Source organism: Pongo abelii, chromosome 6 (genome assembly GCF_028885655.2).
Source record: "Pongo abelii isolate AG06213 chromosome 6, NHGRI_mPonAbe1-v2.0_pri, whole genome shotgun sequence".
Classification (NCBI taxonomy): domain Eukaryota; kingdom Metazoa; phylum Chordata; class Mammalia; order Primates; family Hominidae; genus Pongo; species Pongo abelii.
The window spans coordinates 125,832,219-125,860,153 of record NC_071991.2 but is presented as its reverse complement, the minus strand read 5'-3'; the positions used below and the strand labels follow the sequence as shown (position 1 = coordinate 125,860,153).

Genomic DNA, 27,935 nt, shown 5'->3' with positions numbered 1-27,935 from the left:
GAGCCCGCAGCCTTGTCTGTTCTGTTCGTTCCCTGGCAGATTACAGGCTGTGGAAATCCCTCTCCCTGCTCTCTAACGTGGAGTCGGCTGAGCACGACTCTCTCGCCCCAGCGCGGGAGGTCTGCGGCCTGCGGGTAGGAGGCGCTCCAGGGAACCTGGCATCGTCGGTGTGCAGGAGAGGAGCGGACCCGAGACGCAAGGAGAAGCCCTGCCTCCGGAGCCCCGCTCTTTTCCTCTTCTGGTTTTCTTCGGAAGGGGCCAGGAGACACTGGAAGGTCCGGACAGCAGGGAAGGGACGGGGTCCTTTCCAGTCCCACACGTGTAGGGACACCTCTCCCCCTCATCCCCCGATGTACCCTCGCTGAATCCGGGATGGGAGAGACGAACCGAGTCTAGGCATCTGCGTAGCAGCGCCGGGGAGAGCGGAGAGCCCAGGGCGGAGCCCAGTCGACTCCCGGATTCCCCTGCCCCGCCCCGGCACGAGGCCCCGCCCCGGCGGCCCCGCCCCTCCTCGGGACTCGACCGGGCTGCGCTCACTGCCCAGCCGGGGCCCCGGGAGCCTCCAGGCGGAGAGGCTCCCGCCCGCCCTGAGCTGCGGCCTCCGCATGGAGGGGCCACTCAGTCCACCACCGCTGCAGGGAGGCGGAGCCGCCGCTGCTCCGGAGCCCGGAGCCCGGCAACACCCGGGACACGAGACGGCGGCGCAGCGGTACAGCGCCCGACTGCTGCAGGCCGGCTACGAGCCCGAGAGGTGACGCCCAGGGCAGAGCGCGCGGGGCGCATCCGGGGCGGGCGGCCGAGGAGGGCGCGGCGGCTCCGGGAACCCGGCGACGCTGCGGGGGAGGGGAGGGGCAGGCCCCACAAACCCTTCCCCTCTTACCGCCTCAGCCTCTAACTTCCCGAAACGCCACCCTCCCGGCTTTGGCTGGGGGATGCAAACGGGCACTGTGTGAAGGATTAGGTGCTTCGTTGCACGGGGGAGCAGAGGAGAGGGAACAGGTCGTAAAAACCTTCCCTAAAATCTTAGCCCTAGATTGGACCTCGCTACACACGCGACGACACCCCGTTCAGGTGGCTCCAACTCCTGGGGTTCAAACAGTGCTTGCTGGAGTCCTGTCCGACTTGGCTTACCCCTCCTTAGCTGTTTCCTCCTAGAACTATCTTCAGTGGTCTTACTGGCAGGTGTTGGTGTCCAGATGGATCGCCTTCGCAGGGCTAGGTGAGGACACTCTCCCCTCCTCACCATGCACTGAGATCTGATGAGGCTGCCAGTGCAGCTCACCTCAAGGTCTCTCCGAAGACGCAGGCCCCCATGCTGGGGTCTGTAGAGGAATGAGGGACACTGGAGGAAGAGTAGGGTAGTGAGCTGGGCCCCAGGGGGACCGGCTGAAAAGGAGACAGCGGCTAATCTCTGGATTGTATCGCAGCTTGAAATGCAATCCCACTGTCCTTCCGGTCCAGAGGATTTGGACTTCTTTCTCTGCCCATCTGCTGGTGTTCAGCAGCTTGGGGAGGTGACCTGGCAGCTGGGTTTGAGGGGGGTGGTCTGGGGGAATTAGCCCAGCAGCTCTGCCCAGGGGTTGGCCGCTTATGTAAGAACTTTTAACGGCTTAAGGGGCTCCTCAGCAGTGGGGCTGCTGAGTTAGGCCCCCCGTCCCGGCAGGCTGCCTCTCTAGAATTGACTCAGGCTTAGGCAACCCCCAGCCTTTCTCCTATCCTAGAAATCCAACTCCTGGGGTTCAGGCCGCAGGGTGATAGGGAGGGGCCACAGGGGCTGAAGGAGCCGGTTGGGGCTTGACAGAGGCAGTGCTTGGTTAGAGTAGGGGTTGCAAACATGTTTCAGAGCTCAGGCCGGAGCCATGTGAGTGCATCCTTTCTCCAAACTGCACTTCTGCATCAAGGGGCCATCCCTACCCCCACCCCCAACCCGACACACACCCCCAACTTGGGCTCAGGGAGCCTGTGTAAATCTGAGCCCCAGCCAGGTGGTGTAGTGAGATTCAAAACCTGCTGGCCAGACCTCCACCTGCCTTTGCCAACCTGGAGCTGTGGGAAGAGGACAGGATTCCGTGAGCAGTCCTGGGTTTGAATCCAGTGTTACTGCTCTCTGGCTTGAACTTGGACAGGCTATGCCCCCGTCCCAGCTCAACAGTGCTAATGTTATTACCTTTTCTCCCCTTCCCCCATCTTCCCCTCAAGAGTGTTTTGAAATCTTGTTCCTTCAAACAGCCCCAGGCCTGATAGAGCCTTCAGGGTTCCCTGCCTGGACCTCAGTACCCAGCTGGGCACTGTTACCCTGTTACCCTGAGGAAGGGGCTTGGACCTGCCTTCCTATCCCCACAGCCGCTAGGTGGGGGTCTCAGGGGACAACAGCCCTTCCTCGGCTTCGGAGGCCCACTGGTTGCCTCGGTGTCTCCTCCCCATGGAGGAAGCAGCTGGGGAAGATCAGGAAGAGGGTGTATGAGAGCGGGGGTTGAGGGTGGATTAGCAGAGTCTCTGGAAAAGCACAGCCTAACCCAGGGCTGAGCCCAGCAGCTTAGAGTGATGAGGAGCCCAACACAGGTCAAAGCGGGAGGTGCGTAGGGGAGCAGGAGAGGGGAGTGGGGCCATGAAGTCTGTAATCACTGGGAAGGTGACCCTCCCCATGCCTCAGCCAGGCAGCCTAAGAAGGCTGGGGCAGATGTCACAGTCAGGTCACCTGAGATGGTCAAATCCAGCTGCTCTCCTGGGCCCCGGCTCTGGTCGAATCCTGAATAGTACTCTAGCCATTCCTGACCCATACTGTAGGGGACAGTGACCCAGAGCAGGTCCTTTAGTGACCCAGTAACCCAGAGAGACCACTGGGCCAGTCTCTGCTGTGTGCTGATCTCTGCCCTGTGCCTGCAGTTGGCATGATAGCTCTGTTCTTCTGTGGCCAGAAAGGTACCCCAGAGCAGCTCTGAATGGTCAGGCACTTTCTCTGGCTGGTCTCACTGCTCTGCTCCACATGGCCAGTGAAAGGTCCTAGTGCTGGTGCTCCTCAGGACGCTCCCCTGGTCCCCCATGTGGCCCGGGCTCCCTGCGTGAGCCCGTGAATGCTGAAGGTTCAGAGGTGCTTCCCACGCATCGCTGGCAATCTGGCCCCAGCCTCCCCTCTGCACACAGATGGAACAGTCTGTGTTTTCCTGGCAGGGTCCCGGGGGGGCATCAATGGGGGAGGCTGGGCATCCCAGGGAACCTCGTGGCTTGGAGGCCAAGCCTCCCCTGGGCCTAGCTGCCATCACACTGCTGAGAGGTAAACAAACCCAGCCTCCCAGGGCCACAGCCAGCTACCATGCCAGGGAGGGGACTGTGTCCCACGCCACCTTATTCTCTTCTCCCCAAGTGAGCTGTGGGAGCCACGGGAGGACACAGGGAGGAGGCTGTGGAGTCTGGGTGGGGGGACCCACTCTTGGTCTGGGAAGAGCACTGGCAGTTCTGGTCCCATAAGAGGGAAGGATCTACCTCCTACCACCCCACCTTTCCCCATGTGAATCAATCTGTACCCAGTCACTACCCCCATGTAGAAATCTGGATCTTGCTGGGCACCCAGGGCCACCAACTTCTGCTTTGGGGATTTTTCAGAAGTTCCCTAGCCCCTGTTCTTATTTGTATGCACACTTGTCTAAGCCAGGCTTATGATCCTCCCCCATCTTCCCACCGCAGGACCCTCCCAAATAACAAACTGCTCTCTGAGGTTAAAAGCCCTGGTACCAACACCATTTTCTCAGCCGGAGATAGGGCGGTGAGCCGAAGCACCGGGCCATGAATCAGAAGCAGTACCCCTCCCTCCCTTTCCGAACTGTAGATTTTGCCTCTGTCAAGGGAATGGGTACCCAATACTTGGCAATTAATAGACTGTGGAGTTAATGTGCTCATTTATGAAAAATGCTTTGTAAACTGCAGAGGGCCCCAAGGCCACCCAAAGGTCAAGGAGTGTCATTGTGAAGAATGCCCGCTCCCTAGGATGTCAGGATGGGGCATAGCGATCCAACCTCAAAGTCCTTAGTGCTGGGGAACTGAGAGCCCAGGCCGGTTTCTCAGGGCTCCGGGCCTTGATCAGGGTCCGCGGAAGAGTGTTGGGGATTGGGGAATGGCAGAACCGTGTTAGAGGTGCGCTGGGGAGAAGGGCAAGGTGGATGGCCCCGGCTGGGGGAGAACTCGGGGGTGGGGGGCGGTGGGGCCTCTGCTGGGGGTCCTGGGAGGCTGGATGTGGAGCGGTGGAGGGGGCGTGTCCCGGCCTGACCCGGTCCTCTCCCCGGCGGGCCCCACACCTCCTACCAGGTCCGGGCTGGCGGGGTCGCAGCGCCGCTGCAGGCAGCTGGGGGCGTGCGCGCGGCGCGGCTGAGCCCTTTGTGCGGCGCGGGCGGAGGCGGCGGTTTCCGCGGGAGGGGCGAGAAGGGCGGGAGGGGCGGGAGGAGAGGGCGGCGCCCTGGCCCGCCCCGCCGCTGCCGCAGCCCCCGCCCCCGGCCCGCCCGGCCCGCGGCAGCAGCGTGGCCGCGGCGCGGCGTCAGCAGTAGCAGCAGCAGCGGCGGCAGCGGCGGGCGGCCGCGCGGGTGTTTATGTCGGGTCGCGGGGTCTCGCGGCAGCATGGCGGACTACCTGATCAGCGGCGGCACCGGCTACGTGCCCGAGGACGGGCTCACCGCGCAGCAGCTCTTCGCCAGCGCCGACGGCCTCACCTACAAGTAAGCGCGGGGGCTCGTACCCCTAGGTGCGCGCATCCACGCGCCGCGACCCCCGGGCCGGCCCTGCACGTGCGTGGCTCCCCCGGCGTTCCCGGCCCGGTGCGAGTGCCTGCTGTGGGCGCTGGGGGCTGGGCACGGGAAGGAAGGAGGCCCGCGCCGAGCAAACGGACGTGGCACGGCGACACCGCGGCCCTCAGAGCCCTGACCCGTTTCTGGCCAGATCCGGGCTCGGCCTGCCCCCTTCCTCCTCTCAGGGGCATGGAGGGGCCCTCGGGCGTATGGGAACTGGAGATGTGGGCGTTATGGGGAGACTTTTCCCAGCCGCTGGTCCAGGACGCCCCCTCCCAGCCTCACCACGAGGGCAGAGGGTCCCTGGAGCCAAGCTTAAGCAGCTGTTTCCGCGTGGCCCCAGGAGAGGCCCAGCCAGGTGGTTGGGGTGGCTTCTTTTCCAACTGTCTAGTCCAGCGCTTTTCCCAGTTGTGTCCCTCCCTGCCCACAGGTTGGTATTGGTGCCCCTCCCAAGGCGCGAATTATTCTGTGACTGCCACCCCTAAGCCCACCCTACATGGGGTTTTGGAGGAGGACACAGACCTACCCGTCTGCCTCTGGTTTCATTTGCCTTTTCGTGGGCCCTGGGCCAGTTGCCCTGCCTGCTGCAGGCCTGGCACTAGCTCTGCCTCCTGGCTGCAGGACTGTGCCCCTGCCAGGAAGGAGCATCAGAAGGGGCAGAGTGGGGATGCTGGCCAGTCAAGAGCATCCCTGCCTTGTCTCCTGCCAGCCCTGTCCTGGCTTGTTAAGCACTCCTGCTTGGCCAGCAGTTTCCCTAAACACCAGGATACCCAGTCACTCCTGAGGAGTGTCTCCTCCTGCCTGCCCGTAGGCGACGGGTGTATAGAATACCTAGAAAATGCTACGAGGCCCAGACTCCAGCATTTCTTTTGTGGCCTCCTTGCTCTACAGAGGAAGGGCTGCCAAAGGCTGGGAGCAACCGAAATTCTTGGTTTCTTTGGTGGTCTTTGGTGATGAGATTGAGAGCCCACCTTTGATACAGTTGTCATTGAAGTCTTCTAGGAGAACTCCCTAGGGGAACGCCTAGGAGTTTCTCTAGGCCTTAGGGCAGATTAACGACCCACTCCCCCTCCACCGTATGGCTTTTCCTTCCTGCGCTAGGGATGCCTGCTGCTTTGCTTAGCTCAGTTCAGAGTGTTCCTGAAGTGTGGGATATTTGCTTTTGGGTGTGTCTCTCAAGGCCTGCTGTGATTTTAGCAGGTTGGGGCCCCTGAGCTGTGACCCTGCACCTAGATGTACCCATGCAGGCCTGCACTTCCCTTCCGGGGTTTGCTATGAACTGTGGCCCACCCTAGTGTTGGCAGCTGCCATGCTTTGGCTGGGGCCCCAGTGTCCTGGTCCCACCTCTAGGGCCTCTTTCCTCCCCTTTCCCATCCCGGCCATTTCTGTTCTGCTCTGTCAGAACATGCCCTGCACTCAGCCCCCTGGGGTCCCTCCATGCTGTTCCGAGCCCTGTGTGACTCAGCAGTCCAGGCACGGGCGCGTGCGGCCTGTCCTGTGCTGGGTCATGTTCATGCTGTGTTGAGCGCCACAAAATTGTTCTCAGGTTTGTTCCCAGTGTTTACTTATTTTCTCTCCCCATCAAGATTGGGAAGTTTTCAAAGGCAGGCACTGTGTCTGCTGCTGTGTGTGGCGATATGGGAGCTTCTGTGTCGCTTGACAAACTCTGAGACTTGAAGGCAATGGATATTTTGGGCCTATTGCCTTGATGGCGCCCCAGCAGACCTTTCGCTGTCTTTGGCTCTAGCTCTCGGGGCTGGAGTTTGCCAGACTCTAGTGGGGTACACGAGGTGGGAACTACCCTGATGGTGCTCCTCTAGGCTTTTCTGTACCCCCCTGCTGCCTCCTCTGGTATGGCAGGCTCTGCCCCTTTGGGGCACCCCTCCCCACTAGTAACACTCACTTCTCTGTCTTCACAGCGACTTCCTGATTCTCCCAGGATTCATAGACTTCATAGCTGATGAGGTGGTAAGTACCTCTTTCTTTGACAAGGGGAGGGGGCTGTGTGTGTGGTGGAAGAGGCTGACTTCTTGCTTAGGGGCAGGGCATGGAGAGACTTTTCTTGGGAATGGGTGGATAGGATATAGCCCTTTTTTTTTTTTTTTTTTTTTTTTTTTTGGAGACAGAGTCTTGCTCTGTCACCCAGGCTGGAGTGCAGTGGCATGATCTCAGCTCACTGCAGCCTCCACCTCCCAGATTCAAGTGATTCTCCTGCCTCAGCCTCCTGAGTAACTGGGATTACAGGCACGTGCCAAAACCCCCCAATAATTTTTGTATTTTTAGTGGAGAAGTGGAGATGGGGTTTCGCCATGTTGGCCAGGCTGGTCTCAAACTCCTGAGCTCAAGTGATCCGCCCGCCTCAGCCTCCCAAAATGCTGTGATTACAGGGGTGATTCCACTCAGCTGGAATGGGTGGATATAGCCTTTATTGTTGCCAGAGTAACTGGCAGAGATCAAAGGATTATACCTGATGGGGCAGAGGCAGCTATGGGAACACAGGAGTGTCCTGAGTGAGGCCTGGCCCAGGGCTGGGTGGCTGTCTGTCAGTGACAGAGCCTGTGGGCAGGTTCAGAAGAGGCCTGGGAAGGGGTGTGCTTGGGAGTGGCTGCCTTATCGTAGAGACCATAAGGACTGGATTTTGTCTGGAATGCTGAACAAGGACATGATAGAAGCCAGTAAAATTATGGAGATTTGAAAACGGTAGACAGACTTGTTCACTGATCCACAATGTACAAGAACTGGCAAGAGGGTTTAAAAGAGTTACATTTTGGATAAATACAAGGAAACGCAATGCGCTTGCTTTCCTGGAGGGGCTCATCAATGAGCCGAATCAATGAACAATTAACATATGATAAACTCAGAGAAGCCAAGGTGGGTAGTGATGATGGTGTAAGTCATTTCAAGAAAAAGTGCCATGTTTCGATGATGAATTCATATACATTAAAAAAAACATTTATTTTCTGTTGCTATTATTATTGCTATTTATTCTGGTCTGATTCTCATGAAAGGCCAGAGGGCCTGAGTGTGCCTGGATCACTTACATGTGAGGGAAGTTCACATCCAGCCGGTGTGTAGCCAGAGCTGACCCAGACAGATTTTCAGGGGGAAATTTGAATGATTCTGGTTGTTTCCCTTTTGACAACAACCAGGAAGCCTACTTGGTGCAGCTGTTCAGTTTAACAAAGTTTACTGGCCGGTGTGGCTTTGTGTCAGACCCTGGGCTGGCTGCTAGGAAGGGAGGGATTGAAAAGACCCCTATCAGCTGGGCATGGTGGCTCACGCCTGTAATCCCAGCACTTTGGGAGGCTGAGGCAGGAGGATCACCTGAGGTCAGGAGTTTGAGACCAGCCTGGTCAACATGGTGAAACCCCATCTCTACTAAAAATGCAAAAATTAGCTGGGCGTTGTGGCGGGCATCTGTAATCCCAGCTACTCGGGAGGCTGAGGCAGGAGAATCACTTCAATCTGGGAGGCGGAGGTTGCAGTGAGTCAGGATTGCACCACTGTAGTCTAGCCTGGGTGACAGAATGAGACTCCATCAGAGAAAAAAAAAAAAAAAAACCTCTGCCTGGCCGGCAAGGGTCTCCTTGTCCTGTGGCTTCTGTCAGGAAGGCTGTAGCCCTTCTGTGGCATGATGAAAGAGAAGATGGTGTTTTCTAGATCATGGGGCCAGAGGTCTGAACCAGGGTTAGTGATGGGTTTCAGGGACTTTGAATCTAAAAAAATTACATAGCAAAGTCTGCACAAATGTCTTGGGGACTGGGATCCACTACTGTTGGCCTGACCCTCAGAGGGGTATGTGCTCTGGCCTTTCCTCCATGGGCAGGTGGCTTTTAAATGGACACTTGCAATCCCCACCACTCTGCTGAGCTCCAGACCATTCGTTGCTTGCTTTCCTGGATGCCTAAAAGACTCTTTTCCATGCCTACCCCCACCTCAGCCCTTGTCACCCAGAATGCATTCTCCACCTTGGAGCATGAGTGACCTTTTTGAAACATAAATCAGATCATTTCTCTGTCAAGACCCTCCAGTGGCTTCTCTCTGAATCGAATCTGAGCTTCTGTCCGTGGTCTTCACGGCCATACATGCTGCCCCTGCCTTCCTCCCGCCTCTCCCTTCCCTCCACTCCCCTGGCCTTCTTTTTCTTTCTTCAATGTGCCTCCGAAAGAATTGGACCCTGAGGCGGGTTTGCACTCAGTCCCTCAGCCGAGAGTGACAGCCCCTCTGACTTCTACTTAATCGGCTCCCACGGGTCACCTCCCAGGAAAGAGGCTTTCCCCAGTCACCTTGTTGCCAGTGGTCGCTTGGCCTTTTTGTTTTTCTCTGCAGCCTTCATCCTGACTGAAGTCATCTTGAGCATGTGTCCTGTGTCTGTCATCTTTCTTTCCAAGTAGAACATAAGCTCCATTAGATGAGCTGGGAACTCATCCACCTTGTTCACCGCCATGTCCCCAGGGCCTGTCCTGGTGCCGGTGCATGTAGGAGCTCAGTGAGTGAGTGTCCAGTGGGTGATAAACTCTTCACATGGGCTGTGCCTCCATCCTCAGGACCTGACCTCAGCCCTGACCCGGAAGATCACGCTGAAGACACCGCTGATCTCCTCCCCCATGGACACTGTGACAGAGGCTGACATGGCCATTGCCATGGCTGTGAGTTACGCACCTGCATGGGGACTCCAGGGCATACAGGAACTGACCATGGTGGGCTGTGCTGAGGGGCAGGGCTGAGGAGGGATGGGCCCCGGCTCTGACCACACTTCCCTTCTACATCAGCTGATGGGAGGTATTGGTTTCATTCACCACAACTGCACCCCAGAGTTCCAGGCCAACGAGGTGCGGAAGGTCAAGGCAAGTACCAGGCCTGTCCCCAGCAAGATGCCACCTGGCAGTCCCCACCTCAGAGGCCCTCCCAGCCTCCCCTGCCAGCCCTGCACTGCTACACTCGCTGCGTGTCCTTCCTCTCAGTGGAGCCTTGGGCCCGAGCCCTCATTTTCCCACTGGCTCCTCATCCCACTGAGGGTCCTGGCTTCTCTGTGGCACAGCTGCATCCTCTGTTCCCTGTGGCCAGCTTGGACATCATCCCTGGCTTTCTTCCAGCCTTTTCCTCCCCCTATCTGTGCCCGCAGAAGTTTGAACAGGGCTTCATCACGGACCCCGTGGTGCTGAGCCCCTCGCACACTGTGGGCGATGTGCTGGAGGCCAAGATGCGGCATGGCTTCTCTGGCATCCCCATCACTGAGACGGGCACCATGGGCAGCAAGCTGGTGGGCATCGTCACCTCCCGAGACATCGACTTTCTTGCTGAGAAGGACCACACCACCCTCCTCAGTGAGGTACCTGCAGGGCAGGGGAAGCCGGGCTGGGTGCAGAGAGGACGCTTACGCTGGGGCCTCAGACTGGTGCCTGTGACCAGGGACCAGAGGGAGGCCTGGCTCCTTCTCTCTCACCTGCCAACCTGCAGGCAAATGTTCCTGGCCCCACAGGTGATGACGCCAAGGATTGAACTGGTGGTGGCTCCAGCAGGTGTGACGTTGAAAGAGGCAAATGAGATCCTGCAGCGTAGCAAGAAAGGTACCAGGGAGCTAGTTGAAAACTCTCCCCCAGCCTGACTCCCTGTCCACAGTCCCGTTGTTCCTTCACAGCCTCGCAGGTTATCCCAGCAACCAGACTGGGCCCTGGGGAAGGTTCGAATAACCTCAGGCAGGCCAGAGCACAACTCCTGCTATCCTTCTCTTAGCTTAGGGAAGCTTGTCCCTAATGCAGCATCTTCACAGTATGTTTCCCAAAACTAGTTCTATGAGACGCTCATCAGAAAAAAATCCTGAGCAATAACTCCTTTCTCTGTCCCCTGTCTTGCATAAAGAATTGCACATTCACTTATTAAAGGCTCTCAGAAGTCCTGCAGTTAAATTTATTTGACACTGGAGCTGTTTCTATAATATTTACCAGCTAGAAACAACTTTAGCTTTTTTTTTTGAGACAGAGTCTCACTTTGTCACCCAGGCTGGAGTGCAGTGGCGCAATCTCAGCTCACTGCAACCTTCGCCTCCTGGGTTTAAGCAATTCTCATGCCTCAGCCTTCTGAGTAGGTAGGATTACAGGCATGTGCTACTATACCAGCTAACTTTTTTTTTTTTTTTTTTTTTGTATTTTTAGTAGAGATGGGGTTTCACCATGTTGGCCAGGCTGGTCTTGAACTCCTGGCCTCAAGCGATCTGCCCTCCTCGGCCTCCCAAAGTGCTGCGATTACAGACGTGAGCCACCGTGCCCAGCCACCACTTTGGCTTCTATTTATTTATTTATTTTTGAGGTGGAGGCTTGCTCTCTCATCCAGGCAGGAGTGCAGTGGTGTGATCTTGGCTCACTGCAATCTCTGCCTCCTGGGTTCAAGCAATTCTCCTACCTCGGCCTCCCGAGTAGTTGGGACAACAGGCACACACCAACACACCCAAGTAATTTTTTTGTATTTTTAGTAGAGATGGGGTTTTACCATATTGGCCGGGCTGTTCTTGAACTCCTGGCCTCAAGTGATCCACCTGCCTCGGCCTCCCAAAGTGAGGAAGCTGTGAGCCACCACACCCGGCCAACTTTCACTTGTTAGAAAAAAAAAAGGAAAAATTAAATATTCACCAGGTCCCTGTTGGCTATACTGGGAAATGCTTCCCTGGTCCATACTGGAGGGTTCTTTGGTGTTTGTATTGGACAGGGCACATGCTTCTCCCTGCAGGACAGTATCACTCGTGGCTAGGAGATTTCGGCCACTGTGGCCCAGCAGGTGAAAGGCTGCCAGTGCTCAGAGGCTGCCCATCCCAGGCCACGGGGATGCCCATCCACAGACCCCCAGGAACCTGCTGGGCTGAGAGGTTTCTTTGCTCCCTGTTCCTTGGGAAGAGGGCTAGGTTCCTAGGGACCCACACTTCCTGGGTGGGGGGTGCTGTCACCTAGTGGCTGGCTGGAGTACTTCAGTGGAATCTCTGGAGTGGTCCGCTTTCATCTTCACCCTCCTAAACATCTCCCAAACTTCTCCCCACCAAGCCCGCTTCATTTCACCCCTGCATTCCTTGTCAGGGAAGCTGCCTATCGTCAATGATCGCGATGAGCTGGTGGCCATCATCGCCCGCACCGACCTGAAGAAGAACCGAGACTACCCTCTGGCCTCCAAGGATTCCCAGAAGCAGCTGCTCTGCGGGGCAGCTGTGGGCACCCGTGAGGATGACAAATACCGTCTGGACCTGCTCACCCAGGCGGGTGTCGACGTCATTGTCTTGGTAAGGCCCCCGCCTGAGTGGTGGGGGAGGTGGATGAGTGGTTCAGCAGGGTGGAGGTTTATGAGGACCCAGGTTCACCTGTGATTAAGCCTGTGCCTCTCCCTTGCTACTCTTCCTCTCTGCTTCTGAGTGCTCCCTGGTGTCAGAATTAGGAGGGTGGCAGCAGGATTGCCTGAGCTCAGGGGTTCAAGGTCACAGTGAGCTAGGATCGTGCCACTGCACTCCAGCCCTGGGGACAGAATGAGACCCTGTCTCAAAAAACAAACAATGGTTTGTGTTATCTGAGATACAAAGAAAGAAAACAAACAAGTTAAAATTCTCCAATGGCACAGCCGTAAGAAAGAATGAAAACCTGTCCTTTGCAGCAACATGGACAGAGCTAGAAGCCATTATCCTTAGTGAACTAACTCCAAAGCAGAAAACCAAATACTGCATGCCCTCACTTATAAGTAGGAGCTAAACAGAGGGTACACATGTTCATAAAGATGGAAATAATAGACGCTGGGGACTCCAAAATGGGAGAGGGTGGGAGGGGAACGAAGGATGAAAAACTGCCTATCAGACACAGTTTTCGATATGTGGGTATTAGGTACATTTGAAGCCCAATTCTCACTAGTATGCAGTATGCCCATTTAAGCAACAAGCACGTGTACCCACTGAATCCTTAAAAAAAAAATAGACAAATTGCTGCAAGCAACAATTGCAAATCAAGACTCCCCCCCACCCCCCAATAAAGGGAGGTGTAGAATAAGGATAAAGGCTTATTGATCCCTTGAGAGCGATCTGGACCATACATCTAGATTTATCTGTATTCTATGACTAGGAGGAAGAGGAGGGTCACTGGCACCCTCTCAACAGCTGACAACAGACTGCAAACAAACGCCTCTGAGGGCCTTCTTGGCTCATAAGTTGACCCTAATAATTTAGCTCATGTTCACTGAGAACCGCCTGTTTGCCAGGCACTGCGTCAAGACCTTATGTATATCAGCCCATTGAGGAGCAATCGCCATTCCATTTTCAGATGAAGAAACAGGCTTAAAGAAGTTAAGTCATTTCATTTGGTTAGTGAGTTGGTGGGAACAGGATACGGCTCCAGGCAGTGTCTCCTTGCTTTAAGGATCAGTCTGTACAACGGATAGGAAAGGCCTTATCTACTCTAAGACTGCATTAGTGGTGGTTAACCTTTCAGGGAAGCAGTCCCCTTTGAGAATTGACTGAAAGTTGTCAAGTGAATTTCCAGAAAAAAAAAAAAAAAATCAGAAGGAAAGAGCATTTTCATAACAGTTTTCACAGGATTTGAGGGGTTCATCCACTCAGGCTCTCCCTCCTGCCTTGAGAATCCTCAGCTGTCTAAGCCCAAGCTCTTCCGTCCTTTCTCACAGGACTCGTCCCAAGGGAATTCGGTGTATCAGATCGCCATGGTGCATTACATCAAACAGAAGTACCCCCACCTCCAGGTGATTGGGGGGAACGGTGAGTGCGGGGTCGCCTCCCACCCGCCTGCTCCTGCCCCTCCACTGAGTAACCCTTTTCTGTCCTTCAGCATCCCTAGGTGATGGTATGGCTCCTGGCATGGGTGGCAGGGAGCATGATGGGCTTTGGTCACTGTAGGGGGGTTGGGGGTGCTAGACTGGGGTCCCAAGAGGCTGTTGGGCAGGCAGGGGCATCCCATCCTCACATTGTTCCTCTGCCCCATCCCCACCCCCAGTGGTGACAGCAGCCCAGGCCAAGAACCTGATTGATGCTGGTGTGGACGGGCTGCGCGTGGGCATGGGCTGTGGCTCCATCTGCATCACCCAGGAAGGTGGGTGTCAGGAGGTGAGCGAGTGCCCGCTGGCCCGGGGCCTCGCCTTTGTTCCCCAGATACATATCAAGTAGTCTCTCTGCCAGGCCCTGTTCTGCCATGGTGGGCTCCGGGGTGACCCAGGCACGGGCCTCACCCCGTCGGGCCCACTGACTTAGGGGAAGGCAGGTGTAAGCAGGGTGCGAGAGCTCCAGCCTGCTTCTCAGAGTGCGGTCAAGGGGGCTCCGCCTGGGGCTTGGGGCTTGGGGCCTGGGGCTGGTGTGACTGTCCAAGGGGCTTGTTGGAACCTCAGGGTTTGGATTTGATTTGTGACAAGGCAGATATTTAAGAGACAGAGACAACATGTCCCTGAACATATAAGGATATGTTATACACCTGCTTCACCATGTGGTTGGGTGTGGGGGAGTTCCACCCAATTACAAAGCCCTTTTGCAGGGTGGGTTCCTGAACATGAAGTGGGAAGGGGGGAGCCTGACATGCGTCCCGCATGTGGTTATTGAGCTGCTCCCTGGAGGCTGGTATCTGACTTGTAGGGTGGCTTCCTGGAAGACTTGGGTCCTCACTTGGCCTGAGGAGATGTACCCAGCCCCTCCCATGAGGGCAATTTCTCCAAAACACTGAGTGATGCATTTAGCGTTTCCTGCCCCAAACAGCTCTCCCTTTTGGTCCTCAGAGCCTCTGCTATTTAGGTTTGTGCCCTTCGCCTTAGCTGGCCACCATGGTGAAATAAGGGCCCTCTCTCACCCACTTAACAAATATTCATTGGGCACCTACTTGTCTCAGGCACTGTTCAAAGCTTTGAGGTAGAGTAGGGACAAAACAACTGAGAGGCGCCATCTCTGGTTTATCCAGCTTTGCATCCATCCCTAGACAGGTGTGGTTCCTTATAGTCCCCACCTAAAACCTAACACTGAAGGACCTTGGACACTTAGACTTGAAGAAATGCAAATCAGTATCCCGAAGGGGACCATAGTACCTAACCCTGCTAACGGTTTTTGCAAATGAAAGCCTTGAAGGGGAACTTGTGCCTTGAGAGCAGGTGAGCCTGGGGCCACCTGTCTGGGGGCATTGGGCTCTGAAGGCCACTTCTAGTTCCCCCATCAGAATCCCCTGTCATGCTCTTAGGGGTGGGGTGGCCCAGATCCCTGGAGTGACACTCATCCTGGTGGTATTTGCCAGCACCTATGTTATGCCTCAGACACACCATCCAGCTGTGTCCCTTTTCCTGAGTAGAGGCAGTGCACAGGAGGAAGAGCTGGGCTGGCCCCGCGCCAGGCCCCGGAGTTGCTGTTGACTCTTCTCTGCCTTGTGCACCCCACCCTCCCCCAGTGATGGCCTGTGGTCGGCCCCAGGGCACTGCTGTGTACAAGGTGGCTGAGTATGCCCGGCGCTTTGGTGTGCCCATCATAGCCGATGGCGGCATCCAGACCGTGGGGCACGTGGTCAAGGCCCTGGCCCTTGGAGCCTCCACAGGTGAGGGTAAAATGTGCTGGGGATTGGGCAGGTGAGGGCTGGAAGCTGGAGGCGGGGGGCACTAGTGGGCTGGAGGCACTAATCCCTTGCCCACTGTAGTGATGATGGGTTCCCTGCTGGCCGCCACTACGGAGGCCCCTGGCGAGTACTTCTTCTCAGACGGGGTGCGGCTCAAGAAGTACCGGGGCATGGGCTCACTGGATGCCATGGAGAAGAGCAGCAGCAGCCAGAAACGATACTTCAGGTTCCCTGACCCTGGGCCCCACCTGGGCAGATCAGCCCACAACCCTTCAGGGCCCGCCCATGCCACCGACTTCCCCAGATGGCAGCCAGTCCCCATATGGTGGTTCTGGAAACTGAGGCACAGGGCATAAGTAGCAGACACAGGATCTGTCCCTGGGCCACCTGACTCAGAGCCCAGCGAGGGGCGGCCTGGGGGACCTTCCTGGGCAGTATCCCGTTTTTGCCCTTAAGAGGTGGGGTGGGGTCCTCTGAGCTTCAGGCTGCTGGGCTCAGTCTTCCACCCTCCACGCAGTGAGGGGGATAAAGTGAAGATCGCGCAGGGTGTCTCGGGCTCCATCCAGGACAAAGGATCCATTCAGAAGTTCGTGCCCTACCTCATAGCGGGCATCCAACACGGCTGCCAGGATATAGGGGCCCGCAGCCTGTCTGTCCTTCGGTGAGTGCTAAGACTGGGGGCGGCTCCTGCTTCCTTTCTCTCGCTCTTCTCCACCCTTGGTGGCCCTGACCTGCTCTGCTTACCTTCCTCCTAGGTCCATGATGTACTCAGGAGAGCTCAAGTTTGAGAAGCGGACCATGTCGGCCCAGATCGAGGGTGGCGTCCATGGCCTGCACTCGTAAGTGTGGTGGCCTCCTTGCTGTCACTTGCAGGTAGTGGGTTGGGCAGGTGGGGCCAGGGTTCTGAGGCCAAGCTGAGGTTCCAGGGACCCCATGGACCACCTGCAGCAGGGACAGATGCTGCTGCAGGATGGCCCCTCACCCTCTCTTCCAGGGCCCAGCCCTCCTGTTCCTTGTCCTTTAGTCCCCATGCAAGCAGGCCCTCCCCTCGGGCCTCTCCCGAGCAGGGCACAGGAGGTGTGGCCACTCACTGCACCTGGATTCCCAGCCCTTGCTTGCTCAGGAAGCTTGGTGGCTGGTGGCAGGGGCTGTGGTGGCACCAGGCAGCCAGGCAGAAGATGCGGGTGTGACCCCTCTGGCGGGGACAAGGGCAGAGAGACGGATGCCAGGGCCAGTGCTGGGGCAACCGTGGGCGGGGGCAGTGCTCGTTGGCAGCAGTAGTTGCAGGCATGTGCCCCACCCTGGTCAGGAGCCCTGTCCCCAGGCATCAGCGGGCGTCTAACCTGTGTCTCTTTCCGCCCCACCCTTCCGTAGCTATACCTTTCTGCCGTGTAAGTAACCGCGCTGCCCGGGCCAAGCGTAGAGTAGAGCAGGGGCAGTCTGGGTGGGACCTGGGCTGGAGGTGGGGGTGGGTATTGGGTGGGGGTAGGAGGGTGCTGGGGTATAACCATGAGATGTGGACCCTGGGTTTGGGCCCCCCGCCCCCTAACTCCAACACCATGATGGAGGAAACCAGCAGTGTCCCCTCATCCAGCTGAAACACATATCCCTTTCTGGCTGCAGAGAGAGGCCCGTGACCTCAGGTCTAAGGCTGCCCCATCTTAGACTGGACCCAGTGACCACAAGCAGCCTAGCCACTGTGCCTGCAGGGCTGGGGCTGGGGCTGGGTGTGGACACGGGCAGCAGAGGTTCAGCTCCAGGTTGGAGTTTGCTCCATGAGGATGGGCCATGCCTGCCTGAGCTGTCCCTCCACCCTGGGCACTGAGGACAGTCCACTCAGATGGCGATGGCCCAAAGGAGCATGGCCATCTCTGGACCCAGCATGGTTCTTCAGGGAACGCTGGCCTGGGGGAGGACAGAGGCCTAGGGCCTGCTCTAGGCCCTCCTCCTGCCCCCTACGGCTGAGATCTCAGGGCTCCTCAGCTCTCTGTTCTCTCCTGCATCTAGGGGCCCTGGGGAAAGGGTTTTGGGAGGGAGCAGGGTCCACACACCCAACTCTTGTTCCCCCTCTTGCCTTGTCCCCACAGTTACGAGAAGCGGCTGTACTGAGGACAGCGGTGGAGGCCGAAGTGGTGGAGGGGATGCACCCCAGTGTCCACTTTCGGGCATAGCCTCCCTCCATAACTGAGTGGTCCACAGATTTGCACTACGGGTTCCCCAGCTCCTTTCCAGGGAGAGAGGAGGGGAAGTCCTGAGGGGACTGCTGCCCCCCCCCCACTCGGCATTCCCTGCAGAGTCAGGACTGCTCCCTGGGCCAGGCTGCCCTGGGAGCCCCCCCGAGCCCAGCCAGCCAGGCTCTCAGGCCCTGCGCCTGCCTCAGGTCTTTCTTGCTGCAGCCTGCTCCAGCCTGGCCCCCACCCCAGGGGCAGGCAGCCCCTCCTGGCTTCTCCTGTAGGGCACCTCCCTGTCCCTAGCCCCCCAGGAAATGGTGCTCTCCTGGCCCTGCCTCTGGCCCTTCCCGGGCCGCTGCCCCTCAGCCATGTGGCACTTCTGAGCTCCTGACCTAGGCCAAGGGGAGGTCTCTGCCCCCTTCCCCGGCCCTGGGCTACCCTTGGGTCCTGCTCCTCAGGCCACTCCCCTGTCCCTGGCCCTGGGGAGGAGGCTGCCCTGGTCATGGCCGCCTGCCTGTCATTCCTGACTCACCACCGTCCCCAGGTGAACCATTCCTCCCTTCTCCTCAGCTGCAGTTGAAGGCTTTAACTTTGCACACTTGGGATCACAGTTGCGTCATTGTGTATTAAATACTCGGAATAAATCAAGCAGGTCTCAACGCCTCCACCATCCTGTCTGTATGCCCTGTCCATTGGGTGGCTGGAGCCCCATCAGAGTTGGGCTGGGGGGTATGGCACCAGGCCCTGCCTCCCCAGGAAGGTTTGAGGGTGTTGCGGTACTGGGGGTGGGGTGGGGGTGTGCTGGTGCAGGTGGGCCCCAAGTCAGGAGGTCTCCCAGGCTTCACCTACTGCAAGCTGTTCAGCAACTCAGGCAGCATTGTTGAGGGATCATCACGGCTGTAGAATTCCAGCATCGGGGCCTCACACCCAGCTGCTGGAAAACACCCTCCACAGCCTCATCATGCCGCATGGTGCAGCCAGGCCACGGGTAGAAGTACAGCATGGCCAGGGCCTGTGGTCTCATCTGCCGAAACACACCTGTAGGTACAAAGCAGAGTGGGTCAGCTCCCACTGTTCGTTTGTGGCTCAGGACCTGCCTCCCAGCCTCAACCCCGGCTGGTGGAGACAGTACTGTCACATGGGCTGCTGAATGCCCCTAGAGTTGAGGGGTTTTGGAACATTCACATTGCCTTCCTGTGCCTCTGTTGTTGGGCAGTGGGCACAAAGCTGTCCATCGAAGGTACAGATACCACTCAAGTGGGCAGAGACAGGGAAGATGGCCAGGGGATGCTCTGGTGGCGGGAATGAGCAGACCAAGGAGAAGATCTGGATATACTCCTATGGCTAAGGGAGGGGCCCCTCAGCTCCCTGCTGCCATGCCATGCTAATACCTGCCCTCTCCCAAGCCCCTTCTGCCAAAGAGCTACTTGCTCAGGGGCCAGCCTTTCACTGCATCATTTTTTAGCTTTGTGCTTCTAGGGACAAAAAGGAAAGAGCTGGACAGCAGGACTATCAGATGGGCTCAGAGTTGGTTCAACATCTGCTCCAGGAGTTCTTGCAAAGTGAATGGGGTCATTGAAAGTCCTGGGAGGCCTTGTGCCCTGGAGTCTGGCCTTGATGAGCACCTGAGTCAGAGGTGACCCAGCGGGGAGGGAGGACAATGCCCAGGTCCCAGGGGATGGTTGAAGATGAGAGGGGATGGATCAAAACATGGTTTCATGGTTTGTCTTGTGCATTGGTTTACAAAGGCCATGCAGGAAGCAGCTTGACCAGCCGTTGAGATGGGAAAGATCTAAGGGTTTTCAGATAAATGCCAAGTCACTCTGAATCAAGAGCGTGAGTGGTTCAAAGGGAGAAGTTCCTTTGAAAACTAGTTCAAAACTAGGTTTTGAACTAAACCTAGTAGGTTAATAGAGCTGACCAATAGGATGAATTACCTTGTAAATCAGTGATCTCCCCCTTAAGGTATGGTAGCATTAGTATGGCCCTTCTAGAGGAGGTGTTAGCACAGTGGCCCTGCAATTTTGGTGCATGTCAGAATCACCTGGAGAGCTAATAACAAGTCCTAGGCTTGCCATAGTAGGATGGGGTCTGAGCCTCTGGGTTGCTACTCAGCCCCTCAATTCTGATACGTTCTAAAGTTAGAGAATTACTGTTTTGTTTTTTTTTTTTTTTTTGAGATAGAATCTCCCTCAGTCACCCAGGCTGGAGTGCAGTGGCACAATCTAGGTTCGTTGCAACCTTCACCTCCTGGGTTCAAGTGATTGTCCTGCCTCAGCCTCCCAAGTAGCTGAGACTACAGGTGCCCACCACCATGCCCAGCTAATTTTTGTATTTTTAGTGGAGATAGGGTTTCACCATATTGGCCAGGTTGGTCTTGAACTCCTGACCTCAGGTGATCCGCCCGCCTTGGCCTCCCAAAGTGCTGGGATTACAGGCATGAGTAAATGAGTCTTATTGTGTCCTGTGGGCCCTCCCCTTGCCTGGGTGATAAACGCATGTTAAGTCTGGACCCAGGCAACACACTTACTGTGGGTTGCAAATTCAGCCACAGTGCAGGAGGTGTAAGTGGGACAAAGGGAGAGACTCTGGGTAGGAAGGCCATAGCAGGTGGATATTTAGAGGCAGCCCAGAGCCACATTTGGGAGAAATGCAGATCAGAGATGCCTTGGTCAGCAGTACTACCTGCCCCCCTGAGGTCCAGCCAGGTCTGTGCAGCACAGGTGCCCCCTCACCCCTCTGGCACACACCCAGCACCATGTAGTCCAGGCTGCTCACCACCAGGTTGTCGAAGATGTGGCCCCACAGGCACTGAACCATGCTGCTGTGGTACCCCAGGTTCCAGCTCGTGGGCAGCGGCATCTGCGCAAAAGTGTAACCACCCAGGGAGAGGGTGCACTGCCAGCGTGCAACCAGCCAGTGCCCCAGGGTCCCTGCAGCAACATCAGCATTCAGGCAGCCCGCACCAGGCTCAGTGCACTCTCCCAGCCAGTGCGTCAAAGCTGCAGGCCAGGTGGAGCTGCAGGGACTTAGCCTAGGCAGCTGGCCTCGCCCCCAGCCAGGGCAGGAACAGAAGCAGCAGGTAGAGCCAGGGGACTGGGAGGCCTGGGCTTCAGTGCAGGTGTGTGGAGCAGGAGAGTCAAGTTGCCCTCACAGGGGGTAGCATTGGGGCCATCTCTGGTGCCCCCTGGGGGACCAAGAGGAGGAGTGGGTTGCCCTCACCTCTGGCCTCACTGTCTCCCAGGCTCCAAGGACTGAGAACAGGGCCCTCAGATGGCATGACCCAATCATTCGGGGGGACTGGACTAGCCCTCTGAGGCTCCTTTCAGCTTCTGTGGCTCCAGTGCCAGTTAGGAAGTGGGCAGTCAGCATGGAGGGGAGGCAGGGGCAGTGCCCCAGCTGTGAGGCACTCAGCTCCCCTCAGTCTCTCCCTCCACCCCTCTCCTCACATCTGGAGTCAGGGCTGGAGAGGAAGGACCCAGCCATTGGGGCGTGGTGGGTTGGGGGAGGTAGCTCCTCCCTCTCCCCTTCCTTGGAGCTTTTTATTCTTTCAGGATCCCTTCTGGCTTGTAAGGGTCACATTCCAACCTCAGCCTCTCTGACCCCACTATAGCCTGACACTCAGACTCAGCTAATCAGGAGGTTGGGGGGCCAACCCTGCCCACCTCACCTTACCCCTGAAGCCCTCCTGCCTCCTGCTGAGGAGAGTTTGGAGGCAGGGAACCTGGGCAGAGGGCAGCGGCGAGGTTGGAGCCTCCAGACACATGCAGCCTCTTCTAGGCCAGAGCACCCAGCCCCACCTATCACACCTATTGTCCTCAGGGCAGGGCTTCTCACCTGCAGGGTGCAGGCATCATCATCGCCAGCCTCCTCCTTGCTTACCCTTCTGGCTCAGCTCAGGAGGGAAAACAGGTGGGGTCAGGGACCCAGGAGACCTGGTCCCCAGCCTCCTGCTCCACCTGCTCTTAAGCCCATTGACCACATCATCTTCTGGGCTGAGGGCCAGGGTGTCAGCTTCCAAGTCAACTTTGCCCCCCATCCCCACCCCAGCCCAGCTAGAATTGGAGCGGGGACATCTGGATAGCAAGATGTGGTATTAGCCTGGGACAGGTAAAGAGCAGCCTTTTGCTCACTCTGTGCCTCAGTTTCTCTACTTGTGATCCTAAAAGGGAAAGAGGCACACCCCCACCCCCAGGCATCCCAACCTCAGATATTTCACTTCCCCCTTCACCTTTCAGGGCAGGCAGATCTCAGGGTGGCCAGCCCAGGGTCTGCCTTGGGCAGGTATTGAACTCAGGAATCCTGGTCTCATAGCAGGCACCTTTCTGCTTCTCCCTCTTCCGCCAGTGGGCAGGACGATCTGAGGCTCCAAGGGGTTCACCTGGCAACTGTCAGGTGGGTCAGAAGGTTCTCCCAGAGAAGAAAAGGGGACTCGGGTCTAGGAGCAGTGGGAGTTGAGCGGTTCCCCAGGAGGGGATGTTGCATCAGGACCTTGCGGTGACCGACATGTCACTCTCCTACCTCAACTTTAACCTCTTCATTTCCATGGCTCCCTCCCTCTGGAAAGGCAGATCGTGGGAAACAAAGTTTCCAAGTGGATGCAAGCCTCAGGAAAGCAATTAGGGGAGAGACTTTCTTGGACCTCAGGCTACCAGGAGTCCTGCTTCCCTGTCCTCTTTCCTTCTGTGTAGAGAAGGACATCGCTCCCACCCTCCACAGTACTTCAACTCCTTCCCATGCCTCTAATCTCGGGGAAAGTCTGGCGGCAAAAGGAGCAAAGAGCTTTTATGTGGAGATGTGGTGGGGGAGAATGGGCAGGGGAAGAGGAGTATTCCCTGCTCCAGGCTGTGGGACTCCGGGTCTGGGAGCTTCAGAAGCAGTGTGGTACTGTGTCCGGCAGATGGCGCCAAGACCCATCGACCGGTGGGACCCCAGGGAACCTGGAGTGGGGCAGTTTCCTAGGCAACAAGCAGCCCTTCTTTTCAAACCCCGGCCCTTGGCAACCATTCCCTGGTTGCCTGCATCCGTAGCAAAATTTGGCTTCCGAAGGACAGGCGGGGCTTGGGGGCAAACTAATCTCATCTCCCAGAAAGGAAAGAGGCTGGCTAGGTGGGGAGAGGAGTCTAAAAGACCTGTTTTCTGCCGCCGTTCATTACTATGCTGTACAGGGTGCATCTTATCCTCAGCAACCCTATAGCAGTAATGCCTGTTCCTTTATGATGAATGGGACAACGAGACTCAGAGAGAGAAAGTGACTTGCCCGAATCGCCAGCGGGTAGGGCCTGGGCCTGCCTGGATGTCCTTGGGTCCATTCCATTCTTTCTCCCAGCAGCTGTGAAGTGTCCAAGCCCTGTGAGGGCGCTGGTGGAGAGGCTTGTGAGGAAGCCAGGAGCTACAGGAGTGGCTGGAGAGAGGCGAGAATGAATCCAGCCCCTTCCAGCTGAGCTCTTTCCTTGTTTGGCCTGGTAGGGGGAGACCCCTCTGGCTCAGGGTTTCCCCTGACCTCGTGGTGGGGCCTTCTCCTGGCAAAGGACCACAGAGGGACAGGGAATAGCAGTTCAGACTGTGGAGGTCATATGGCCCCTCTGCGGTTTCAGGACAGGGGAGCTTGCCAAGGAGGACGCAAAGCTGGAATCCATGACTACCTGGGGAGAGGAGATGCAGGAAAGGATTCCATTCCAGGGACTGTGTAGAGGAGAAAACTGACTTCAAGTAGGTCAAGGGACAGATTTGGAGGATTCAAATCCAGTTCAATTACCTACTCTTTGCTCCCTTGAGCTCTCCTCTCCCTGCCTACTCCACATCTCACACTGACCATAACCAATGCTGAATTTCGGACTCCCTGTAGTAGTCTGGGTTCTCCAGAGAAACAGAACCAATCATACAATATTTTTCTAAAAAGAAAAATGTGTGTGTTTGTGGAGAGACAGAGAGAGAGAGACAGACTATTATAAAGAATTGGCTCACATCATCGTGGAGGCTGACAAGTCCCAAGACCTGCAGTTGCCAAGCTGGAGACCCAGGAGAGCCAATGGTGTAGTTCCAGTTCGAGTCCAAAGGCCTGAGAACCAGGAGAGCTGATGGTGTAAGTCCAGAGTCCAAAGGCAGGAGAAGACTGATGTCCCGGCTTGAAGACAGGCAGAGAGAGCAGATTTTCTCTTACTCAGCCTTTTTTGTTCTATTCAAGCCTTCAATGGATTGGATGAGGGCCACCCACATTGGGGAGGGGTGGCTGCTTTATTCAATCAGCTGATTCAAATGTAAATCTCATCCAGAAACACCCTCCCAGACACACTCAGAAATATATTTAAACAAATACCTGGGCACTCTGTGGGCCAGTCAAGTTGACACATATAATTAACATCACACTCCCTGCCACCCTCCCAGACCTGGTCCTCCTTAAATTTACCCTACCTTAAAAACAGCAAATTCATTCCTCTGGTTGCTCAGATAAACAAAACAAAACAAAACAAAACAAAAACCCTTGGAGTAATTCTTGACTCCACTTTCTCTCACTATTTATTTACTTATTTAAGAGACAGGGTCTTGCTCTGTCTCCCAGGCTGGAGGGTAGTGGCGCAATCATAGCTCACTGCAGCCTTGACCTCCCAGGCTTAAGCAATCCTCCTACCTCAGCCTCCTGAGTAGCTGGGACTACAGACATGCACTGCCACTCCTAGCTAATTTTTTATTTTTGTAGAGACGGAGTCTCACTTTGTTGCCCAGGCTAGTCTTGAACTCCTGACCTCAAGTGATCCTCCCACTTAGGCCTCCCAAAGTGCTGGGATTACAGGCATGAGCCATCATGCTTGGCACACACTTCATATTTAATCCATCAGCAAATCCCGTTAGCACTGACTTCAGTCTGACCACTTCCTCCAGTCTCTTCTGCAACAATGCTGCTCCAACCATCACCATCTTCCACCTGGGTTACTGCAAAGGGCTCCAATTTTCCTAGCCCCCACTGTTGCCTCCTTCCAGAATTTTCTCAATACACAGCAGCCAAGGTGATTCTTCTAAAATGTAAGTGAGAGCAGGTCGTTCCTCTACTTAAAACACTCCACTGGTTTCCCTGGGGTTAAAGTAGAAGTCAGTCTTTGCTGGGGCCTACAGGTGCTTCCTGATCAGGCCTCCACTGTCTCTGGCTTTCTCTTGCTTGTCCCCTACCCATACTGTCCTGGTCATGCTGGCCTCCTTGCTGTCCTCCAATGCCAGTGCCCTCCTCTTCACCCCAGGCCCCGTGGCTCACTCCCTCACTTTCTTTGGGTCTCTGCTCAAGGGCATTATATTAGACCTTCCCTGAACCCCCTTGCCACCCCCGACACACTCTCACTCTCTGACCCCATCCCTGCCCCTCCTGCTTCATTTTTATCCATAACACAACACAAACATACTCTCTCTTTGTATGCATAGAGCCTGGCCTGTGCGGCGTGTGGCGCCTGCCTATAATCCCAGCACTTTAAGAAGCCAAAGCAGGAGGATGGCTTGAGCCCAGGAGTTCGAGACCAGCCTGGGCAACACAGTGAGACTCTGTCTCTACAAAAAAAAAAAAAAAAAAAAATTGGGAGGTATGGTGATGCCAGCCACTCAGGAGGCTGAGGCAGGAGAATCCCTTGCGCTTAGGCGTTCAAGACTGCAGTGAGCTCTGATTGTGCCTCTGCAGCCTGGGCAATAGAGCCAGACCCTGACTCTAAAACATAAATAAATATATGCAGAGTGTTTGTTTTCCCTTATATGTTTTTATCCCATAAAACGCTGTCACCCATAAATGCCGGTTAAATGCTGAATGAATACATAAAACATATATTCATCACCCGGTCCACACCAGGAAGTATACAGCAAGGCCGAGGATACAAAGATATCGAGAGGACACGTGCTCTCTTGAGGAACCGGGGAGCTGGCAGGGGAGACCAACCTTCTTTTGTATTTGTGGGTAATACAGTGTATACAGGATCATAACACAAAGATGGCACTTGGAGGGTTGACTCTACGCTGGACACTGTGTTAACATGCGTGGTGCAATTTAATACAGCCCTGGGAAGTGGGGACTACGATCCTCCTCATTTCCAGGCGAGAAAACAGGCTCAGAGGGGCATAGTAATTTGCCTAAGGTCACCCAGCTTCTCAGCCTCATTCTATTTTTATTTTTATTTTTTTGAGAGAGGGTCTCACTCAGTCACCCAGGCTGGAGTGCGGTAGCATGATTATGGCTCACTGCAGCTTTGGCCTCCCAGGCTCAAACGATCCTCTCACCTCAGCCTCTTGATTAACTGGGACTACAGGTGCATGCCACTACATCTACTAATTTTTTCTTTGTATTTTGTGTAGAGATGGGGTTTCACCATGTTGCCCAGGCTGGTCTTGAACTCCTGGCCTCAAGTGATCCTCCTGCCTCAGCCTTCCAAAATGCTGGGACTACAGGCATGAGCCACCGCCCGGCCCACAGGCTCAATCTCTAGCCCCAAAGTCCCTGCTCCTCCCACTCTCCCGGGGTAGGGCAGAATAGCCTGGGGATGGAGAAAGGAAAGAGAAGAGTGGGGTGGAGGTTCTTCCTGTCAGTAGGAGAGAGGTAGAGGACTGAGCTAGCAGGGGGCCCTGTGCCAGCCCCACCAGCCTCCTCCCTCCCCTTGTGTGCTCTGCAGCCCTGGGGCTGACTGGACTCCTCTCTGGCATCGAACTTCTTTGTCACACCCCCACCCTTGCCTCAGGACTGGCTACACAGGGATCCCTTTCTGGTCCAGCCAGGCATATAAGCGCAGGCTGACAGGCATCCGGGTGCCAGGGCAGCTTCAGCTGGCCAAGGGTGAGGTCATAGGCTGAGCACTCGGGGCCTGGCCCCTCCTCCCTCTCATTGCAGGCTCAGCCGTTGCCCTGCCCTTCTGCAAAATTCCCCTCTGACCTCCCTCCTGCCACACAGCTGCCCCACAGCAGGCTCTGGCTTCTACCTGACAAGGCCCAGTGTATTAGTTTCGTTTGGCTGCTGTAACAAATCACTATACACTTAGCAGCTGAAAGCAACAGAAATGTACAATCTTACTGTTCTGGAGGCCAGAAGTCTACAGTGGGTCCTCTGGGCTGCGTTCCTCCTGGAGGCTCTAGGGGAGAACCCATTTCCTTGCCTTTGCTGACTTCTAGTGGCTGTCCCTTCCTCCGTCTTCAGAACCAGCTACATAACATCTTTCAATTTCCCTGTCTTTCTACCCTGCTTCCATTTTCACACCTGCACTGACTCTGACACTCTTGTCTCCCTTATAAAGACCCTTGTGGTTATATTGGGCCCACCTGATAAACTCTGATACTCCCCTCATCTCAAAACCTTCAACTTAATCACACCTGCAGAGTTCCTTTTGGCATGTAAGGTAACACATTCACAGGTCCTGGATTATGGACATCTTTGTAGGGGCCACACCTAGCTAGGATGGTGACCTCCTCCCTAACTAGAGGGAGTAGTTCTCAACACGTTACCATGATCTCATGCCATCCTTGTGGGGCAGCATGGATCCCCACAGTACATATGGCAAGCCTAGGTGACTCCAAAGTCTGTGGCCTTGTTGCGATCTCAAGGTTGCCTCGCAGATTGGAAATAAACCCCTCCCACCTGGAGCTCCCCCACGGACACTCTGCTTTGGCTTGCTTCCCTTGGGTTTGCATCTTGGTGTGGCCTACAAGCTCCCTGAGGCAGAGGGGCCCTGGCATGGGGAGTGGAGGAGGAGGCACTCAGGCACCGTCAGAGTGGAAGGAAACAGAGGATTTTGTGGGCTGTGGGACGAGTGGGCTCTGGAGGATCTATGATTCCCCTGCCATATTTGCAACATTGTGTGTCTGTCCATTTTTCTGGCAGAGGGAGCAGAACTTCCACCAGATTTTCAGTGGAAGCTCCACCTCCAAGGATCAAGATAACCCTGTTCTGGGCTGCCCCGATCCTCCCTTTCCTGAGCTCCCTTCTCTGAACCTGCCTGTCACCAGGGCTCACTCAGCACCAGGGGATGAGGTGGGGGACGGTGGAGAGGGAGTGGGATGAGAGGCTGCTCCATGCTGCCCCCACTCCGCACCTGTTGTGCATTCCAGAAGGACCCACTCACACCTGTCTGGCCAGAAGGCAGGGGAACTTTCTGGGCCAGCTTAAGAGAAGGCACGTCACCAAGGCAGCCGAATGTGTGCACAGACACGGGTAGGGATGGCAGTGCAACCCTGCTGTTTCCTCTAGATTGCTCACATCTGTCTGTGAGGCAGGCGGCCCCTTGCTGAAATGCAGATTGCAGGGGTGGGGGGTAAGAGTCTGCTTTTCTTTCTTTCTTTCTTTCTTTCTCTCTCTCTCTCTCTCTTTCTTTCTTTCTTTCTTTCTTTCTCTCTCTCTCTTTCTTTCTTTCCTTTCTTTCCTTCCTTTCTTTCTTTCTTTCTCTCTCTCTTTCTCTCTTTTTTTTTTG

The 27,935-nt window shown here is 55.9% G+C and overlaps 1 protein-coding gene and 1 long non-coding RNA gene across 10 annotated transcripts; one reads left to right on the top strand and one right to left on the bottom strand.

The window, feature by feature from the left end:
- Positions 1 to 171: 171 nt before the first annotated feature.
- Positions 172 to 18,178, top strand: IMPDH1 (inosine monophosphate dehydrogenase 1). Of its 9 annotated transcripts, XM_054559759.2 has the most exons (17): positions 508 to 751; positions 1,028 to 1,219; positions 4,608 to 4,706; positions 6,695 to 6,743; positions 9,323 to 9,424; positions 9,548 to 9,622; positions 9,901 to 10,107; positions 10,258 to 10,345; positions 11,843 to 12,042; positions 13,425 to 13,515; positions 13,751 to 13,846; positions 15,176 to 15,319; positions 15,419 to 15,563; positions 15,855 to 15,998; positions 16,093 to 16,176; positions 16,712 to 16,728; positions 17,425 to 18,178. In XM_054559759.2, exons 1-17 carry the CDS (start codon positions 606 to 608, stop codon positions 17,523 to 17,525), a joined length of 1,980 nt encoding a protein of 659 aa, XP_054415734.1. In that variant the 5' UTR covers positions 508 to 605; the 3' UTR covers positions 17,526 to 18,178. The 9 variants fall into 9 exon arrangements, with proteins under 9 accessions (XP_024105815.1, XP_024105816.1, XP_024105814.1 ...); XM_024250046.3 differs by lacking the exon at positions 16,712 to 16,728 and having other exon boundaries at positions 492 to 751; XM_054559762.2 differs by lacking the exon at positions 1,028 to 1,219 and having other exon boundaries at positions 498 to 751.
- Positions 18,108 to 22,606, bottom strand: LOC112134344 (uncharacterized). The gene is made up of 2 exons (XR_008527241.1): positions 21,740 to 22,606; positions 18,108 to 18,546 (listed from the first exon to the last, which is right to left on the bottom strand). It is a non-coding gene; the product is annotated as an uncharacterized LOC112134344 (long non-coding RNA).
- Positions 22,607 to 27,935: the final 5,329 nt, after the last annotated feature.

What these genes read in the sequence shown, in the direction of transcription:
- IMPDH1 (XM_054559759.2), top strand. Translation starts at nt 606, where the DNA reads ATGGAGGGGCCACTCAGTCCACCACCGCTGCAGGGAGGCGGAGCCGCC. An exon ending in ACTTCATAGCTGATGAGGTG is followed by an intron (nt 6,744 to 9,322) that starts GTAAGTACCTCT and finishes CTCCATCCTCAG; the next exon opens with GACCTGACCTCAGCCCTGAC. An exon ending in ACACCACCCTCCTCAGTGAG is followed by an intron (nt 10,108 to 10,257) that starts GTACCTGCAGGG and finishes CTGGCCCCACAG; the next exon opens with GTGATGACGCCAAGGATTGA.